Source organism: Rhodnius prolixus, unplaced genomic scaffold (genome assembly GCF_049639745.1).
Source record: "Rhodnius prolixus isolate KJV_2025 unplaced genomic scaffold, Rpr scaffold_5, whole genome shotgun sequence".
In the NCBI taxonomy this organism is placed as follows: domain Eukaryota; kingdom Metazoa; phylum Arthropoda; class Insecta; order Hemiptera; family Reduviidae; genus Rhodnius; species Rhodnius prolixus.
Genome location: NW_027411624.1, coordinates 34,712,555 through 34,733,853, shown reverse-complemented (window position 1 = coordinate 34,733,853; position 21,299 = coordinate 34,712,555). Strand labels below are relative to the sequence as shown.

General features: G+C 29.0%; 2 protein-coding genes across 3 annotated transcripts in view; one reads left to right on the top strand and one right to left on the bottom strand.

The window, feature by feature from the left end:
• Positions 1-1,500: 1,500 nt before the first annotated feature.
• LOC141458880 (THO complex subunit 1-like) lies at positions 1,501-16,292 on the top strand. 2 transcript variants are annotated; one of them, XM_074137430.1, is made up of 18 exons: positions 1,501-1,687; positions 1,776-1,849; positions 1,945-2,258; positions 2,333-2,428; positions 2,513-2,615; positions 3,552-3,657; positions 4,182-4,411; positions 5,451-5,580; positions 6,474-6,652; positions 6,740-6,883; positions 8,264-8,420; positions 8,789-8,876; positions 8,971-9,098; positions 10,024-10,283; positions 11,186-11,289; positions 12,965-13,095; positions 15,482-15,634; positions 16,141-16,292. In XM_074137430.1, the coding sequence occupies exons 1-18, from the start codon at positions 1,631-1,633 to the stop codon at positions 16,186-16,188; spliced, it is 2,502 nt and encodes an 833-aa protein (XP_073993531.1). In that variant the 5' UTR covers positions 1,501-1,630; the 3' UTR covers positions 16,189-16,292. The 2 variants fall into 2 exon arrangements, with proteins under 2 accessions (XP_073993531.1, XP_073993532.1); XM_074137431.1 differs by lacking the exons at positions 12,965-13,095; positions 16,141-16,292 and having other exon boundaries at positions 15,482-15,758.
• Positions 16,293-20,344: 4,052 nt separating this feature from the next.
• The window catches only part of Swip-1 (EF-hand domain-containing protein D2 homolog Swip-1), a 97,086-nt gene continuing 96,131 nt past the window's right edge, over positions 20,345-21,299 (bottom strand). Inside the window, exon 4 of the mRNA XM_074137432.1 lies at positions 20,345-20,961. Coding sequence (XP_073993533.1) covers positions 20,818-20,961 — 144 coding nt within the window. The 3' untranslated portion in view covers positions 20,345-20,817. The remainder of the gene's footprint in view (positions 20,962-21,299) is intronic.

The following is a 21,299-nucleotide window of genomic DNA, read 5'->3' as shown; positions in this document are numbered from 1 at the left end:
AAAAATAATTTTTCTGTTCTATTAACAAACAAACAGTTGCGTGTCCTTCACCTTAATCAATTTAAATAAGTTATTATCTCCACGAATGGAAATTGAAAAGTGAAATGGTGTCATGCATTTCCTTAGACTACAATAATTCCCACATTATCACTCAGTAAATATTTAAGCACTTTCATAAGACCAATCTCCTCTGCTTATTGGAAAGGTGCTTCAAAAATAAACAATATCACAAAAGTAAATGGAGAAAAAATAAGTACAAGAAAATCCTTTGTTCCTAAACTTAAAATTAAGTCGATCCATTTGCTTTAAGTTATTGGATTTTTATAGAACAAACTATCTTGAATGAGATAATAATCCAAATATTATTTAAATTAAATTAAATAATGTCCATAATAATAAATTTAATTGTATTAAATAATATCCATTATAAATTTTAATATTCTCAATTAATTGTTTCCAGGGATTATTTTTAAATATTAGATGTACCTAATTCCCGTGTAATCACTATTACTAAGAAATCTACCGCCATTTTGTTTTGTCGTAAGATCAGGGAGTGGCCATCTAATAAATAATCCTAGACTATTGGGCGTATTGGTTCCAACATACCGCCTACATTTCACGCATCTTATAGCCCGCGCTGATTGGTCAAATCTTTATTGGTAATTATTTCTATGAAAAATAGTATTTAAATTTTTCAAACTAATTTTTCTCTCATAGGTATTTCATGAATTATCGAATTATGCAATAAAAAAATGTTAACCCAAAAATACCAAAAATAAAGTTTTCTACATTATGCTTCCTTATTCATCTTTCTAATGTAAGCATGAAGCATAAAATGTTGTTTATTTTATTAAAAAGCGAGTAAAATAAAAGAGGGCATATTTTCAAAATGAAGCAGCCATTTTCTAAGTTTATTTCAATATGGCTGTTAATGTAATCTTACATTCATTTTTTTACGTGTTTACCGGTTTAGAGCGAGTCCTTCGATGTGTTTTTGAAAAACAACAAAGTAGTCAAAAATACGTTCACAAAACGGTCATTTTTACTTTCACCTTATATTAGTATTGACGAATACTGCATTCGTAAAATTTTCGATTATAATTAAAATTTAAGTTATAATTAAGGAAGTAATTAAAATTTAAGTGTTTTGAATGGCGCCTTGTTATTACAGGTACGTTGTTACAGACAATTTTTTTAACGACTACTCTAATTAAATGGAATAATTTACGGTCATGATGTCAATATTGACATAAAGCCAGCTTTAAAATTTTGTACAAACACTTAAGTTTCCAAATGTGTGAAATATCTTAAGCGGATGGTACAAAATATAATTAGAAATTAAATAAATAATTTGGATAGTACCACGTTGAAGTTGCAATAAGCTCTGATCATTTCAGAGCAATAATCTCTGAAACCACCGTTTCAGTTGTACAAAGAAAACTACCGTTTGCAAAGAGTGCAGCACCTGTCAAACAATTTTTGAAGATAGTTTACATTTGGTGTGCCAAGCCAAACTGTACAGGTTATAAAGTTATGTTAGTGATTGGAACGCCGGTGAATAATTGTTTGTAAATTGAGAATATTGTATTTAATTTTTATTACTAAAAAGTTTATAACTGTAACATCCATCATGACACATACTGAAAAACTACCAGCGACATTTATTACCATGAGGACTGTTTTTGCAGTAAGTACTTACATATTTGATACTTCTAAAAAAATTAAAGTTTATTAACACATCTAAAAACACTTTCTTAACAATTTTATTTTATCAGGAGGAGTTTTCAAAATCTCTGGAAACTGGCATTATAGATAACATAAGGACAAAGTGGCAATCATTGGATGCAAAGTATGTTATTCTTACAAGCAGATTTCTTTCAATAATAGCTTAGCTACAAAAAAAAAGAAGTAATAATTTCATATCTGGTATTTTTATCTTGTCAGAGATTGTGAATGTCGTATAGCTTTGGAAGAAGCCATACGTACGAAGATGCTTGATATGATGGTTATGGATGGAGATGGCCATTCGTCACTAGACCAAGATACGATACCATATTTCTTGGATACAGTACTGGCTCTTTGTAAAAAAGAGTTACTTTCTCCATCCCTTTCAGTATGCTTATTATCAGATTTGCTTGATACTTCTACTGTAGCAAAATGTGAAAAAATATTTGATTTCGTTGAAAGACATGTGGCTACTTGGAAAGAACCATTGTTTTTTTCAGCTTGCAAGAACAACATTTTAAGAATGTGCAACGGTATGTATTGTTATTTTACAATCTTTGTTTTGTTACAGAAATAACAGTGTTTATTATTTTCATTTATAATTTAGATTTGTTGAGAAGACTGTCTAAAACACAGCATAACAATTTCTCTGGAAGAATACTTCTATTCCTTGCCATGTTTTTCCCGTTTTCTGAACGATCTGGTATGGTATAATCTATAAAAGAAACATGAATTTAAATAAATTTACTCGTATTTTATTTATGGTAATGTATTTATGTTGTCTTAGGTTTGAATGTTGTCAGTGAATTCAACATCGACAGTTTTATGAAGTATGATACTGAAGAACTGAAAGATGATGTTGACGAGTCGATGGAAATTGTTGATAACAGGTATGTCCTTTATTTGAACAAAGATAGTTAAGAAAATGTTAGTTTTTTTTCTAAACGCAAGTTTAGGAAACGTTAATTTTATTCAGAAATTATGCTCTGATGAGCATATGAGAGATATCCAAATCCAATTTAGATTTATCGTTTCCCAATTTTCTTTATTTGATTTCTTTCTAAAGATATGTCCATTCGATAAAATTTATAGCCATAACTGCTATATTTTTTTGGTAGTTTTAGTTGAAGTTTTGTTGGTCTTTGTCAGTGTTATTAACCCAGGCCTTGAAGACTCCTTTCCGTTGGTGAAGTGTTTTGCAATAGATAGTAGATAGAATCTTCCCTGACCATATTCATGTGCATTACTTTCATGTAGGACAATCTCATAAATTTTCTTCAAACTTTAATCGTTTGACTCATATTCAAGCAATATGAGCATAAGCATAAGCAATCTATCCATTCTCTTCTCAAAAATGTACCTTAATCAAATTATCGGAAAAAGCGTTACAAATAAGAGCTCTAGAGATCTTATTTGCAACTAGTATACCAAGAATAAAGAAAGCTGTAGGAACCGTATTAGTAGAAAATCCTAAATTCAGCAAAGTGGCACCTTCTCGGTTGAATGATTTTGACTAAACCTTACAGTGGCAACCATTGTAGGCACCTCAGTTAAATTACAAATTTAAATATTTCGTTTTTGAGTTGCGGTAGTTACATACGCAGACCAATTTGTAAAAATCGAAAATCTGTACGATTACAATATCTTCTCTTCTTAAAGAAAGAAAAAGTAAACAAATCTATTACATCTGACTAAAGTTATGTTCTATTCAGCAAAATATAAACTTTTTTAAAGATGTAGTTTATTAAATTTGCCATTAACCCCTTTAAATCAACATTTTCTTACGTGCAAGTCTTGAATTATTATTACTTTGTTCTTTCTTTTAGCATCAAACTGGATTCTACATTTTACACTAAGTTTTGGTCTCTTCAGGAGTACTTCAGAAGTCCTAATTTGTGTTACAATAAACCTCAGTGGAAAGAATTTGTTAATGTGAGTAAAAAGTATCAAGTTTACGTTTAAACAGTATCATTTTGGCAACCACTAATTTTGCTCAACTCGTAATTAGTAGTGAATTGGAAGTAATTAGTGATAGAGCAAGGGAAATGTTGGCACTTAATGTCTTCTAAGTTATCCTAGCTCAGTTATTAGTCGTTTAAAACAAAGTAGAAGATGAAAAAAAAAATATCTGTGAAGCTAAAAGGAATAGATATTAAAGAAGTTCATTGTCATGCACAGACATGTTTTTTTTTTTGTAAATTCCCATTCGAAGACACTATGTAAGGGAGATACAATGCGAAGAATCACTGTCTAAAATTAATATAATGTAAACATAATTAGTGGCTGGGTTTTAAACATCCTTAAACTTCAGACCCTGGAAGACGTCATTTTATTTTGACGCCTCATTTGATCAACTTTTGGGGTATTATAGCAAATTGTCATAGAACATGTTATATCTTTGATTTTAATTATATTATAGCTTTTACTAATTACAATTTTGTATGTGCATTTTCCAGAATGCAAACACAGTCCTCTCAGTTTTCAAAAACTTCAAGTTATCCTCTCAGGAGAATCAGGATTGGTGTAATTCTTTAAGCGATCGTGATGATGAAGAATTTATTACGAAATTTTTAACAAATCAAAAGTTGTTGTTGCATCAGTTAGAGGATAGTTATTTCAGACGAACTATTTATATACAGTTTTTAATTTTATTTCAATTTCTTACTGCTCAAATCAAAACAAAACAGTGAGTACCTAGTTTTTTTAATTTTTTTGTTGTTTGAAATTGGCTCTGATAATGAAATTTATTGTAACTATAACTACGAATTAACAAATTGGGCCATAGGTCTGTCTGCACTGTTACAATTTTTTCAATTCTGCTTTTAACTTAAATTTTACAGAAAATTTATTTACCCACAATGCTTTGTTCACGGAGGAAATTGCCTCAGAACGAATGAACAGATACACAATAGATGTAATTGTTATGAATGTTTCGGTTCTTAGTATTAGTGATGTTAGACCGGGATTTTTCTGGACTATCGACGAGGTTCCTATCTCTGGAACGCATTGTATTCGTAGAAATGCTCAGTCTTCTTCTCTCTACTGAGACATAATGAAGGCCGACTAAATAGAATTGTCATCACTTCACTGTCCGATATTATTGAGAAATTTTCAAAAAAATGTGAACGTTTTTGTTGTCAAATTTTTGGTTAACCGATTTTCTTTAAAATTTGTTGCTTTTTAAGTCTCTAAATGGCAGTATAAGTTACAGTAGTTCATCTGAACATTCACCAAGTAACCTTATTGGGTCCCTTATGTTTGCAGGCTTCTTGAGAACTCCCTTAAAATTATTTTTGCTGGAAAAATGGTTTAAAGTAAAATGATAATACTTTGTGATAAGGTAGTTTTAGTAATTTTAGTATTCTATGAATTCGGAGTCAGTCATTTTCAACAAAATAGAGATACACTCAAGTAAAATAGAAAAAACTAATTATTAGCAGTGATTTTCTTAAAAGGTGTATATCATTGGTGCATCACATAGAATTGAATTAAATTCTAATTTTGAAAGAAACTATCAAATAGAAATTTGATTTTGCATGTTTTATTATAATTATCTTGATCAACAAGAGTATCTCAATCATTTCGGTTAAATCTTCTAAAAAATTTCAACAGTGAGTCTTAACCAGATAGTTGCTCAGAGTAATTTTTTGTTTTAATGTTTAAGTCAGGGATATAATCAAGTATTTGGTTTGGTTTTTTCAAATGAAATTTGGTTTTTTTTTAAGGGAATCAAATGAACTAAAACCAGATCAAATCGAATGGGTAAAAAATGCAACAGAAAAAGTTCATAAATTGATAAGGGAGTCTCCTCCAGATGGAGAACAATTTCTGGCAAATATATTACAACTTTTAAAGGTGAGCAAACTTATATCTTTTCTTAATAGAGTGTGATATCTTTCTATAATTATTAAACATATGAGCTGTTATTTTTGAAAGTGGTATAAGTCCAATTTTTAAAAAAAATTAGTTAATGGTAATTTCAGTAAGATATAGACACATTCTTTCCATATTTGTAATCATACATTCACTGGAGTACGATTTTTTTTTATAAAGTCAACAAAAGAATTTTGACTATAAGAGGTTATCGCAAAAATATTTTTTTTCAAAGTGGAATAAGTCCATTTCTAATAATTATAATTAAAACAACTTTCTTATTGCAATTATTTTTGATTATTGCTACTTCAGTGTGCGCTGCTCGTTGGCAGATATTATGCTAACTGTAAAAGAAAAATAACTTTAAAATATCTTTTTTTGCTTTAAAGATCTTAGCGAAGTAATTTTCATTTTTATATTTTTAATATAAATGAAAATAAAAAAAAATTAACTTGGTTATTCGTGTATTTAAATATCTTCATTTTAATTATTACTTTTTACATAAAAGCCCATTTCAGTAAAGCTATAATGTCTATAAAAATATGGACTTAAATTTACTCCTGTTTTTATTTCTTGTAATATGTTATTTTTGAAAGTGCTATAAGTCCATTTGGAGCTAAAAAAAATCGTTTATTTTTTTAAGAATTGTAATAATTATTATTTCATAATAAAATTTAAAAGGTGTATAGTGTTAATAACATCACTTGAATAGATTAAGGTTAACGAATATTTTTAAATTTATTCAAATGCAAAACCTTAAATATCTCGATACATGGAAAAATGGACTTATACCACTTTCAAAAATAACAGCTCATATTTGAAATTAAAAGTCTACAATTAAACGCAGAAATATAGTAAAAATAAGTGGTTTTCAGAGAGATGAACATTGGAGTCGTTGGAAAAATGAAGGATGCCCAGCTTTAACAAAAGTAATGCCCAATTATGATAAGCCGACATTTCAGAATAAACCACCTACAACGACCACTTGTGATTGGACAAATTTGGGAACTATACTTTGTAGAGTTAAATCTACTGATAAAATTATTATGCCAAGGTAATAATGAAACTAAATTTTTGTTGATTAACCAAAATACTTTGTAAATTTGCTCATTTATTTCCAAAATAAATTTTATTTTTCTAGAGCGGATGGCCCCGAAGTTGTGGATATGAAACATGATTATTTAGCATTTTGTAAAGGTAGAAGAACAGTTCCAGAATTGAATGTATATTTGAAAGAGGCTATACAACAGAGTGAGTCTCCAGAATATATTGATCCTAATAACAAGTAAGTTTATTTAAGATTTCTTAAGCAGATTATTTGGTAAGTGTGTATAGTAATGCCGAACAAAAGTCTGCATACACCCTGAAAATTTGTCTTTTATCTCGGTCGGAAAGCTTAGGCGAACGCTCACTTCTCGGCTTATTTTTAATTTTTTTTGGTTTTTATAATTTCTTATCACAGTCTGGACACTCACGTGGCTTCTTTAAATAATGTTTGCAATATTACGGATATGAAAATCCTTGATTATTTAATTTAACTATTAATCTGCGTTCTGACTCAGGAATTTCCTTTCTTTGGTGAACCATTTTAAATAATAATAAATTCTTAACTAACTCAGATCCGCCTATATTCACGTTTCAACTAAAACTAATTAATTTTTAGTTAAAGTATTATAATAATATTGAATTTATCAATTCTGTATGTGGACTTTTGTTCAGGCATGAACTCCGATCTTTTTATTTATATGCAATGGAAGATGGCAAAGGTCTTTTCATCTCTCATATATATATTTAGTAACAACAGTTACAAATGTTTAAATCACATTTTTTACTCTAATAATTATTTATTTTGAAAATTCCCGAAGTATTGTGGTGTATGTAGACTTTTGTTCGGCAATGTAGTTATACCTTACCATCAGGTTTTTTCCAAATTTAAATTACTAATGCGATACAATTAGAAAGAATTCTAGTAATTAATAAATCAGTAAAAAGTCTTTAAAAAACTAATCTACTCTTTTCTAAGAACTCTCTGATTAATACTTCGGTTTATTATTGAAGTAAGCTGTATTCGAAACTAGATCAATATAAAAATATTAATGACAATGAGGCCATTTTCTAAAAGCAATTATTCAGGAATTCATATGAAATAGAAATGACTAGAAATAAAGGATAAATAAATTGGTAAGAGAGTCTGTGGCAGATACCCTCTAAGGAGTCACGATACCCGGAGTGGTTTAGAAGCTAGAATGTATTGTGGTAATTAGTTTCTATTCCCGATATTGGTCTTTGGGTTTATTCAATAAAATAAAAAGACATTTGTGGTAAAGTATGTTAGTAATCCGCCTTCTCCGTGATAAATGAAGCCTGCCTAAAATAAAGGTAATTATTTTACCACTTTACTTAGGTACTTACCTCACCCTACTTTGGTACTTACCACTAAAGATTTTCAGTGAGATTGTGCCTATATAGAAATAATTTTTACATTTCTTTTTTCAATCAATGTTAAACTTGTCCACAAATCAGCTATACTTTTTAATTTCATTTGTAAAACTAAGAAGACTTGTTATTTCAAAAGTAAACAGTGGAATTAAATGTTAACCCACCGTTTAAGAATTCTTAATTAAGAAAAAAGCAATGTATCTATTCATATTCTTATTTTTTACAGAAAAGTAGCTGACAAACAGTTCTCATGGGTAGCGTTAAAATTATTATCACAAAAATCACCACATTTCTTCTCATTGAATCATACTCCTATATCAAAATTACCAGATTTTGTCGACCATATTTGCCGAAAGATTTATAGAGAACAGAATCCTGGACTTGTAAGTATATGTGTTTTCTTTCTATTTACTTTTTCACTATTTATTTATTGTCAGTTACTAATTATCCTTTAAAATTTGAAATAATTATTATTTAAATAAATAACTTTGAAAATCTTTGCATAATTCAGCTAGAAATTTTAAAAAAAAAAAATCTTAATCCATTTAAGTAGACGTTAAAATAAAAATATTGATCCTTAGATGATTATTTATTAGAAAATAATGCTAGTAACAAATTAGGCTGACAGGAAATTAAAAAATTGTATAAGACAATGTGTATGTTATTGTATTTATTGTTATTTATTATTGTATTTTATAATAAATAAATTTGTGTAATGTTGGATTAACAATCATGTTTTTATTTTTTATAGCTTCTTCCCCCACTATTACCTGCTCCAAAGACTGGAAGTGGAGGTTCAGCTAAAGCAGATTCAACAAATAAAAGAGCGTCAAGATCTGGTGAGTGCTATTAAAATTATATTATAACCCTATTAACTACCATTTCTAAAATAGATTGCTTCTATTAGATTTTTTATGTTATTAATTTGAATAGGTACCGCGACAAATAATGTTAAAGACAAGACATCATCCTCTAGTGAACAAAAATCTAAAAGTAGTTCATCCAATTCAACGGCACCGCCTGCCAAAATTGCGAAAACTTCGGCAAGCAGTGATAAACAGGTGGCTTATTTATTTATTGTTTCTGTATAAAATAATTATCACAATTCAAACAAATAATTAGATTTAGAGCGAACGGTTTTTTTTCTTTAATTTCATTAACATATTTAAACTGTGTCAGATATATTTTTCAAAACTTTTCTTATCAGAGAAGAGATGACTTAGTGCTGTTATAGTTGGTAAATGTTATTTTAGGAATACGATTATAGCAGCAGAGCTTTCCTAGCAAAGTACTGCTCGGCAAGACAATTGCATAAAATGTTTTTTTTTTTAAATATCGACTTAAAAACCACGTTTGTCTAAATAATTTTGATATGGGAAGAAAAATCGAGACATTAATTTTGAATAGAACATCTTAGTTATATAATAGTTTTACAAGAATCATTAAAAGCAGAAGTAGTTATTTTTTTTTTTTACTAATGTAATACTTTAAATGATAATTGAGGATTTATATAGATAGGAGCTTTCACATAATGGTGACGTTTGATTTATGATTTCTCATTTACCTTGAACACTGGGTATATAAAATTCCCGTAAGGAAAACATAGCAAAAAAGTTAAATAACAAATTGATTCCTCCATTATTTACACAAAAATTTTTTTATTTATTTATTTTTTTTACTTTTTAGCCAACGTCACTGTTTGAAATATTTTTTGGGTTACTGTTTTTGTATCAGCGTTATCCCTTTTTACCAATTTCCAATTGATTTTAAGAAAGCCTTGGAGAATTCATTCAACAAATATTTATAAAATTAAAAGCGTACATTTTCATTATATCTTTCAATTAAATGAAAAAGCCCAAAATCGTCCCGAAGAAAAGAAATATTGAACTGTTAAAATATTTGAGTTCAATTATTATTATTATTAATAGTATTATAATTATTAACCCAGAATAATATGCGTTTGTAATTTATTTGATTCGATTACAGATGAAATCCTCATCTCTAGAAGCTAAACAAAATAGCTCGTCGTCCAACTTAACAAAGTCTACTGATAAGAGTACAGATAAAACAGTGACCTCTTCCTCCCAGGTAGCGCAAAGATCTAAGGATAAAGTTGATAAAAAAGAGAAGACTCCTGAGGAAAAAGGAAAATCAATAGTACAGAATTCTCAGACTAGTAAATCTAAGGAAAAATCACAAGAGAAATCAAAGGCTGAGAAAGTTGTTAAAAGTCATGATAAGGAAAGGTGAGTTATTCATTATGGTAATCACACTTTTCGAGGGTAAATTTATCTGTTAAAATGGAAATTAAATTCATTGCTAAATAGTAACTTAAAATATATTATTTAAACAGCCATAATAGTTTCCATTTTAGTAAATTTTTGTTTTAACTCTTTGAGGCACACGATTTTAAAGAAACTAAAAGCCCTAGTTGCACAGAATTTCTTTTATTATAAAAAAAAAATGGAAATAAACATTCATTTCCATTATTTTACATATGTAATCATCCCTCTCAAATAATCATCACTCTCAAAATACGAAAAAAGGAAAAGAAAAAATTAATACCATTTCAATAGTCCTTTTTTAGTGTGGGACACTGGTATTGTATAATACCACTATGCAACTAATGCTTTATATGATCTTCATTCAAACACAACTTTTTACCAAAACAAAGCGGAACTTTGCAGACAGTACAGCACTGTCCTTCAGCGCACTGTTCCTTGAAATGTTTTAAGTTCCATGTTTTGACCCAATTGTTTGTAAACAATATATGAATTAACAACAGCTGCATCCAAATAATAGAACAGTATGCGGTGCCACCATTTTTTACTATGGGTCAAGTTTATAATAAATATAAAAATGATTTCACTTATTTACCATTGGTGCATGGCACTGCCAACTGAATGAAAAACTTTAAATAACATATTAAGCTGTATGTATGAATAACTTCAACTTTTCGAGGTGGGTTAAAATATATCCCAACTAGCCGCAAAGAGTTAAACTTATTGCCAAGATAGTTTACTTAAAACTAGTAATAGTAAGATAGTAAACCTAATAAATTAAGTTTCTACGGCCAAGTTAAGATCTTGTCTTAAGTTTAGTTTTGCATTTACAGTATTTTTCTTATTAAAATATTATTATTTTCCAGCTCAAAATCTAAGAAAGATAAATCACCTGTAAAAAGGAAAAGATCCGATGACAGAGAAAATGATGAAAAAAGGATGTCACTCTCAAGTGGTAAAAAGTCTAAAGGTAAACTTAATTTATTATTTACAAATAACCATTCAATATGCTAAGAAGGTGGTACATATTCGAGCCGGACTAATAGCATGTTTTCAACTTATAAACTTCAAAAGTTTATAAATAATTTCTAATTTACTAAGTATAAAGTTCAACAAAGAGGTGGTGTTAGGGGAGCTAAAGGATAGTTTGTAAATAATAATACGTTTCATTAACAAACAAAAAAATCCAATTTAGAAGGAATTGTTTATTATCAGGAATAAAATGAGCTGTAGTAAAAACTTATTGGGTTCTGCGTTTCAGATACTACTATTTAACTAATAGAACTATTAATCACACCATTGTTACATTGATACTATTGTTTTTTTTTTACAAAGTAAGATGGCTTGAAGTTTAAATGGTTTGTTTTAGAAGTTGCTTTAAGCTTTTATTTACTAAAAGATTGCCTTTCATTACTTTTTACTTTATTTAAGTACCCATGTACAAACGCGGCGATATAAACTTACTAGAGAGATAAATTCTCAACAGTATTAAAATTCACTGCAAATCTAAAGTAAATTTATCTATTTAAATCAGCGTATTCCAATTTATTTGTACAATTAGAGTAACAAATGTGACTGTAATATTTGAGTTAGTGCTGTAGCAGATTCGTTCTAATCAGCTTCTAGTACCGTACTTATTTATTTCTTATAATTTCATTTGAAGTGAATGTAATTCAAGGTATTATTGATTTATTACCGTACAACCACTGGCTTTTTTCGTAAGATGCAAATTAAGTAATAATATTTGAGGCTTCGTCGTTTAATGTGTTTTGAAAACGGTTGATACAAAATAATGGTATCGGACATTCTACTTACTATCATTTATTTATTAATTCTAAATGAGAATCACATCACCCCTTGCCAATATGTATTTTCAATATGGACGGCAAATTCGGACTCATTCGAAGCTTGTATAGTACATCACGCCTTTAATGCACAGATTCAGCCTTCATTAAATTGTGCACGAGGCGGGTGACATGTTGTACCATTTCTAGAATGTAAAAGTCTCTTCCCTTGAATCACTTAAAAAAGGTTTTCACTTTGAATCACCCTTAAAGAGGTTTTCCAAGCATGTTGTAACAGACCCTGTAAAGTAGGCAGAAGATCAGTTTAGGTCGCCCGAGCAGAGTCGGCTTAATCAAACTCACAACCAATAACACTGTACTTCTTGAGGTGACAGTGTTATCATAATTTATCTATCTAGACTGTTAATTTTGCTGGAAACATTCTTACAGAGTCTCACATTTAAATTAACTATTTCTTCCTCATATATATAGTATAAACATTCTATTTTCCGCACAGCTTTATATGGAATCCGTTCGAGATACATAATGAGATATAAGCTACAAAATCTGTAAGAAACTTTTAAACTGAAACTTTCAAAGAGAGTGCATTATAATCAAGAATCGCTTTATCCTCCGATTTTAGCATATGTACTATTGGAGTTATAGTTGTTTAAGAATCTGTTGTCGATTAAGTTCTATAAATAACCCCATCACCAGAAAAGAAAAGCCATTAATGAGAATAAGACTTTGAATATTGTTTTTTAACTTAAATTACTTTAAAAACTCCGCATTTAATAAATATAAAAAAAAGTAATAGCCGATGGTACATCCTGGAAAGTAACATAAATGGATGTTGCGCAGACAGGAGAGAAGATACTGTAACGGATGATGATCCTCCCACACTGAAGAGTGAACAGATCTCTAAACTAGCCAAGTTGATTTCTGGAAATTGGAAGAGAGTGGCTGATAAACTGGGTTATAAAAGTGATGAGGTAAGTAAAGACATGAATCATCTCAAAATTATGAATAACTTTACCAGATAGACGAAGACACTTCTAGAGGTCAGACCTATTGTAGCACAAGCGTCTTTTTCGAAATTAAAAGTCCGCGTTTCTTTAATAATATCTAATAAAACTAAATGCTTTAAATGTGAAATGATGCATTCAAGTTTATATTTTTGAAACTATCAAAATTATAATATTTTCAACGAATGAAATTCTTTCAAGAAATACATCATATTTTCCTCCGATCTCTTTGGCTTTTTTTCTCGAAAGTAATAGTTTGGTTCCTCAAATCAGAATAGTGATCAGAAAATAATTACAGTCATAAAAGAAGCAGAGCTAATAATTTGTTGCTATGACTGGTTCCTTCCAAACAGAACATGCTTGCTTCATTTTTTCAAATTGTGCAAGTACTAAAAATTATTTGTCCCTCTTTTAAGACCGTGTGTGGATAAAAAAAACTTGTCCCTATGTAAATAACTATATTGAATCGTGAATGTCGTGAAAAATAATAGGTTTTTTTACATTTTTTGAATTGAAGGAGAACTTTGTTGTCAAAATTCTGCCATGACGCTCATAACTGACAAGCTCATGTCACAATTGAACCTCTCCCCTAGAGGTCTCTTGTTTATCTGGTAAACCTATACTCCCCATCTTGCATTGAGAGAGCAGGAACTGGTTCAGTATGATGTGCTTTCTTTAGACTGCCATGCCGTAGTCGTGTACCATTTGCAACAAAATGCACGTAGAATTATTTGAATATTATGAAACCTTTTTTATTTAAAATAATTTTCTTCAAAGTTACTGTCCATAGCAACCATTAGTAGGATTTGTCATTTTTTTAGGTAACAGCATTTTAGGATAATGAGTAACATAATAAAATTAGACCAATTTATTAGTTATTTCATTATAAATTTAATGTTCTACAAAGTTTACTCCTTTTTACCTAATTTTAATATCAGAATAAAGTTTGCACCTACAACTAGGAGCGTTGTAAAGTAGACATAGTCGTGTAAGATTTTCACGGCAGATTGCTGATTTAATTAGATTGACAGCAAGATGGAGTTACCCACCTCTTCAGCCTGCAAAACGATAAGGATACAATCCTCTCCTAAAAGAATTGATATTTTATGTAATGTCTCTAATTAATTAGATTATAGATTAAAAGGAGAATGTTGTCTTTTAATTAATAATACATTTGCAGTTCTGAAGTCCATTTGTTGTTGTTAAAAATGTATCAACTGGTATCCCACTTTTTTCACTTGCGAGAGGCTTTTATCGCGATCAATGTGTTAGAAGAAGTTTTAATATTTGGAAGAAATATGGAAGCAAGTAATAAGATCTGTTGATGCAATGTGACGAAAAGTAATTAATGGTATATAGGAGAGACGATAATGGTCAAAATTATCATTAAAAAGCAAAAAGAGGACTTGATAAAAATTATTTGATCTTGTGCTTCTACAAGATGTAGTATCAATTGCTGCTGATTTAAGTGACACTGCTTGCAGAGATTCATGAATTCAACAAACGAATCCTACGAGCCCCTAAAAGTATACTAAACAGGAATTTGTTTTTTATTTCATTTCTCAAAACTGAATTATTCTTAACGTAAGATTTTTGGTTATTGTGGTAACCATGATCCAGAGATACTGCAAAAATCAATCAGTAGCTGTAATTATTTTAAGATGTTAACGAGTGTAGAACTCAAACAAAATAATATCTGTTTTTATTTGACAAGTTTCTGTTTTAACCTCATTCTATGCTCAGCATTGATTTAAATTGAACCCTAGCTCGGTTTTTCAAACAGTTATAAAAATTACCTGGCTTTAACTAAGAAATCTTTTTGTTCCAAAAGTTAAAATAATATTCTCATACATCTCACTAAATCTGGCGACCTTTTTAAATTAACTTTTGAATTGAAATATGAAAATGTCTAAAAAGGCAAATTTAAAAAAAAATCTTTCATAATATCTAGTAGCTAATTTGTATTTGAAAAATTCCAAATTTCGCAAAAGAAATTCTTTGTTTAAAATAGCTTTTACAACTAATTTCATCAATTTTAAAAAAAAAATCATTGCTTTTTATTGTTTTTTTTATTATCTTAATGACTAGATTTTAACAAATGATTTTCGTGCAATCCAGAATCTAGAAACATTGGCATTTCGTCCTCGTTTTAAAACATATCTTTCTTTCTTTATCATGCAGAAACAGTTTATTAAAAATGCTCCCCTAACCACCTCAGTTTTGGAAAAGCCACCTCGTCGATTCTGCAATTAATCAATTTTCTTTTCTTCTCCTTTGTACCACTCTTTTTAATTTTTTGAAACTTGATTTGAATCTTGTTACTTGTTTTCATTAATTATTCCAAATTTTGTAGATCGAGTACTTTGAAAGTCAACAAGACACTGACTATAAGCGAGCACTGAATCTTCTGCTAATCTGGACCAGTAATGAAGAGGATGCTACAGCGGATTGCCTGAGCCGTTATTTGAAAGATTTAGGCATGGCAGACGCTGCTAATATACTTACGGTATAAAACATTTTGTACAATTTCTTCTTCCCTATTTATTTACTTTGATCAGCATCTTTGTAAATATTTATGATACAGACTTTTTACTATTTTTTTTTTTTTTTTATAATAATTTTGGGGCCAAAGTTACCAAAGTATAGTTTAAATAGCAACTTATTGTGTCTATGTTTTCAAATAAACATTTTAAAAACGTTTTAAAATTGTCTTTTAATAAAAACAGAAACAAACTACTTTCTTTCAAATATTTAAACAAAAATTCTTGTGCAGTTCATTATTCCCAGTTTTGTAAATGTAAGTAATTTTGCTGTATTATTATTTTTTTTAAAATATTGTATCAATTACATGTAAATCATTTCTGTTGTAAATTTAGTGATATTTGTGTGTATATATGGAGGTATCCTTTTTAAAAATTAAAAAAATAATAAAGTTTTAATCTTTTAACTAACTTTGTAATTATTTACCTTATCTGATCGTATTCCTAGTTCATTAGGAACAATTTGTTTCAGTTTCAGAGAAGAACAAATGTGGAGTACAAATCAACACGGATGGAGTGATAAATTGAAATAATAATTTAGTGTAATTAAATAAATGCAATTTATTTATTTGATTATTTACATTATTATTGAATATAGGATTAAATACAGGCCATTTCACATAAATTTTAACGAAGAAACACTGCTCATTTATAAGGATTACACGAAAATAAAGAATTAAGTCAATATTTCGGACACCATTATCGACATTTATTTTCTTTTAATTTTAGGTAACCTTAGTATAAAAAAAAAAAAAAATCAATCCGATAAGAGAAACACCATGTTATTTATTTTACTACAATTTATAAAATTCAATTCAATTCTTCCTTCAAATGCTAAGGATCAACGAAGTGTTTATTTATAGAAATGTTATAAGGTTTTTTAATTATTTTAAATGGTTTCACTTTCAATATTTTAATTCAATAAAATGAAAAATTCCAATATTTTGAAAGTATTATATTAGTTATACATTTAATTTTAGATTAAAGAAGCAATATAAAAAGTTTAAATTTTAAACTTTAAAAAATGCCAATAATTACTAGTACAAATATTCGCCACAAGGTAGCAACACTTACTGGGAATGCAAAATAAATTTTTTTTTGTGTTTACAGAAATGGCCACCAGGTAGCAACACTTACTGAGAAAGCAATATAATAATTTTCTCTTTTTTGTGTTTACAGAAATGGCCACCAGGTAGCAACACTTACTGGGAAGACAATTTTTATGTTTACAAAACTCGCCGCTAGATGTCTCTACCTATCTTGAAAAGTTGTTACTCTTAATCAATTATTGTCAGTAGTCATCAGACTCTTCAAGGGAGAGAACTACCTTTCGCTTGATCAGTCATAATTTTTCTTTTTATTTATAGTATCTCGGAAAGAACAAACGTAATAAGAAATAAAGTCAAAGTCTTAAATAATATAAGTCCTGGCGAATAGATAACTGAATAAGCGTTAATAACTAACGCCTTGAACGGATGATAAATTTCACTGTGGTATTAAGTGTCCCCAGAAGTAAGTCCCAAACATAAGTTATTTGAAAATAAATAATAAAAAATTCCTGGCTAAATAGAAATAAATGTGTCTAATATAAGAGTGGCGAACAGATAAATAACATACTTTAAGCAAAAGTTTGTTTGAAAATAAAAATAAAAAATTCTTGGTTAAATAGAAATAAATGTCTCTAATATAAAAGTGGCAGATAGATAAATAACATAATTTAAGCAAAATTTGTCCCACCCTCCCGACCCTGTGAACAGAATTTACTTAAGTAGACCGTCTTTACAACTGCACACACTAGAAGATAGACTGATTTTATCCGTATTTAGGGCAAAACAAAATTTATTATAGCTTTTTTCTATAATAATTTAATAAAAATAATATAATACCACCTAACTGTAAGATTTTTAAACAGAAAAAAAGCCTAGGCAGCAAATAATCAAGAAAAAACAAAGAAATGTAAGAAAAATGAACATCAGTTTAAGAAGTTGCTGCCAGGTAGCACCGACTACAAGATATTATTGTACTTTTGCAGTTTCTTTCTTACATTTAATTTAAAATAAATGAATTGGTAAATTATACCGCATATTTCTACTTAATATTTTATAAATCAATAAAAATAAATTAAAGGAAACATAATACAAAAGTTTTGTTTTTTCAAATCTTAAAATAAATAACAATTATTTATTTTCTCTTACTGATTACTTGTTAGAGAAATTGAAAATAAATCAATGATTGAATAATGTTGTAAATCTTGTAAGTCGTAAATATTATAAAATATAACCAAAATTCTTCTTTATTGAACCACCAGTTTTAGAGGTTCACTAGTAACTGATCGTTGACAAATATTAAGCAAAGTATCTCGCAAAGACTTACCTTTGTGTTTCAAAAGATCATTGAACTATCTTTGAATCTTGTGAGAAATGATATAGATTATCTAAATTAATGTGTAATTCTTTACATACAAGTGAACTTTATTCTACCTTAGTTGAATAGCAATGAAAGTTAATTCAACTTTCTTCATATAATTTTTTGGCTACATTAGATATGCATAAGTTATTCATCACAATAAGAGAAAAGTTACGCTTTTTAGAAAATACTTCACGAACTGGATTGGCACTTTTCCTTGGATATATCCTCATGAACGTTCTTTGCTTATGAGATTAGGTATGGACATGTGATATGCTGTTCCTTTTATGCTGCTGGTTGAGTCCACTATTCTGACATCTCTCCCACTACAATCTGTTCCTCATTTCAATTTTGTGCAAGTTAGTACAACAAAATACATGCATGAAGTAAACTCTGCTTATTATATAGCTTAGTCACTACACGCTTATTTACTACGCCCAGCTTTAAGATCATGGTGTGCCACCAATATGAGGATATTTACTTGAAGAAGGTTCCTTCTCCTGCATTATTATATTTATACTAATATCAAACTCTTTAAAGCTATTCAGTAACTTGTATTGTATTCAATAACTTTAGAAGTATTTTCACATACCAAAGGGGTAATGGTGTAACTTGTGTTATTTTATCTAAACAAGAAATAGTGCGGTGACTCTCACAATTTTTGTACAGAAAAACTTGTAACGGGAACCTCTGAATAGACTAACATATATAATAAAAAACACATTTCCAATCCGGGCTAGAAATAGGCATGGCAAATGGAATTTAGAAATGCAGTGTTCATTTCCTGACGAAAAAATTTCCTTCAGCACTTTTTCTTCGTAAATAAAATGAACGATGAAATCCTGGGATATCTATACCTATCAGATTTTAGTTTTAAATAAAAACCGTGATCTTCGTCATGTACAAATGACATAATAATTCAAATAGAACTTTTCATTCCCTACCTGAATTGTATTGAAAGTTGTATTTCAAGAGCGATCGGATACGTTTTATTCCAAGAGGGTCTTAAGTCAAATCAAGTATCACCTAGAGAAAGCTTGAAACTTTCAAAGTTTTTATTATTTAACTTAATCTAAAAGATTTTACTTGGGGAAAAATAGGAACAATTAAAGAAGAAGTTTGTGGTAGAAACCTCATATTGGTATAGAAACAAATTAAGTTTTGTAATTAAGCTTTCAATCTATAAAATAATCAGAAGGGAAAAAGAGCTTTAAACTTTTTGCATTGCCAAGAATTGCCTGATGACAAAGTTATTCGCAGTTTTCAGATTCAATTCATACCAATTTTCAGAGCTGAAAAATTGTACATTGGTCAGAAGCTATTCATTTGTGAAGGCATCCACAGCCCCGTCAATCTGGAAAACATCAACACAAATTTAAGGCAACAGTTTCGCCATTCAACCACTATTGGTGTAGATTGCAAAAAACCACCCAAGGACAAAGAGTATCCTTATATAGTTTGGTGTACACTCTTACTGGTCAAGTTGACACGAAATTGACTACTATGGTGCCAAGACAGTCAATGTTTACTGAGTCAATCAATTCATTTTTAGTGGCAAGTATCGTTTTCATCTTAGAGCGTACGCCAAAGATTAGCGGTGAAAGCTTCTAGGACGTAATTTGACTGCTAAGATGGTGCTCAGCATGTAGCCCTTACAAACATTAGGAATGGTTTAGCCAATTACTTAAGTTAGTCACAATAAAAAGCACCCATATTAAACTAAAATCAAAATAAACAGAAATGAACAGGTTGGAAAATAACAATGAGATGCACTATGAAATAAAATATAAAGAATTTAGCAAATACTTTCTTTTTATACAATAATTACACAATATAATGTCATGTTTCTTTTTTTTATATATATATATATATCATTAAAATTTAGATAACTTTTTGTAACTTCTTCATTTAAGTACAAACACTCCTCTTTTTAAACCAATACTCTTTGTGTACAAAAATAATTAACTTCTAGAACATTAGATTAATTAAAATAAAATACCTAGACCAAAATAAATGAAAAAGTAACAAGATAAAAAATTTCCGAATTAGTCGAAATTGATAATAAGAAACATGATTACCTATTCATTTAAAATTTAAACTTACTTAAAATTTTTAAAACATCAATAAATAATTCAAAAAATATATAACTATAATGAATTAGAAAATAATCAGTGAACAGTGATGATAACATTATTATTACTATTTTTTTGAAAAATCAAGACTTGCTCTTTTTTGTACTCTTAACATAAAATTATTTGTAAAAAAATCACTGAATTATTTATATATTATAAATTATTTAAATTCACTAAATTATATTAATATTTGTTTATAATAGCATTCAGTCTGATTTGTTTTGGGTAACAATTCTTTTATTTTTATATTAATTTTTAATGATTCACAATTTAAGATTCAAGTTTTATTAAAGTAATGTAAAAACCATCTTGAATTTTAACTTGCAATACTAGCAACAACATCTATCATAAAATATTAATTTTGGACTCTTAATTAAATTTTGGTAAAAAAAAATCAAATGTGTTCTGAGATACAACTAAGAACTGATAAACTAACTAAACTTTATTGTTCTGCAATTAATTAACAAAACTAAGAGTCCGTAAAACATTCAATTACATACATAAAATATTACATATTTTGTTTGTAAATAAATTCTTTCATCTAATTACTTAAAAATCTTATCGCTTTAATGAAAAATTTTCAACCAAATAATAATGATCAACTTACTAACTTAAGCTACACTATTTTGAAAGATGGCAGCTTTCTCTTTGAAGGCTATTTTCCTCTGAGCTTTCTCTTCTTCTTCCCTCCTGCGTTCTTCCTTCTCCTGTCGGATTTCGTCTTCAAACTTGCTGCCACGTCTCAGCTCTTCTATCTGTAAGATTCCAAAATTATTAATAAATCCCATTACAAAATTTCTAAATCCTAATATATTACTACTAAGATAAACATCTGCTGTGTCATTAGTCTGTGGGAAGAAGGATCTTAAACTGTGAGCAACCCTCCGTCAGAGTTTTGGCATCAAGGGTTATAAAGCTATGGGGAAATAAGCTCAAGGGCGCTAATGACCAAGACAGACGATGCGCCGGAAAAAAAAATCAGCCTAAGCCCCTATTATTCAATATTAAAATCCTATCCTCTCTGATAAGATTTTTTCAAGTAAGCGATAGTACATCATTTTCCTCGGATTCATACAATTCTTGCTGGCAGTAA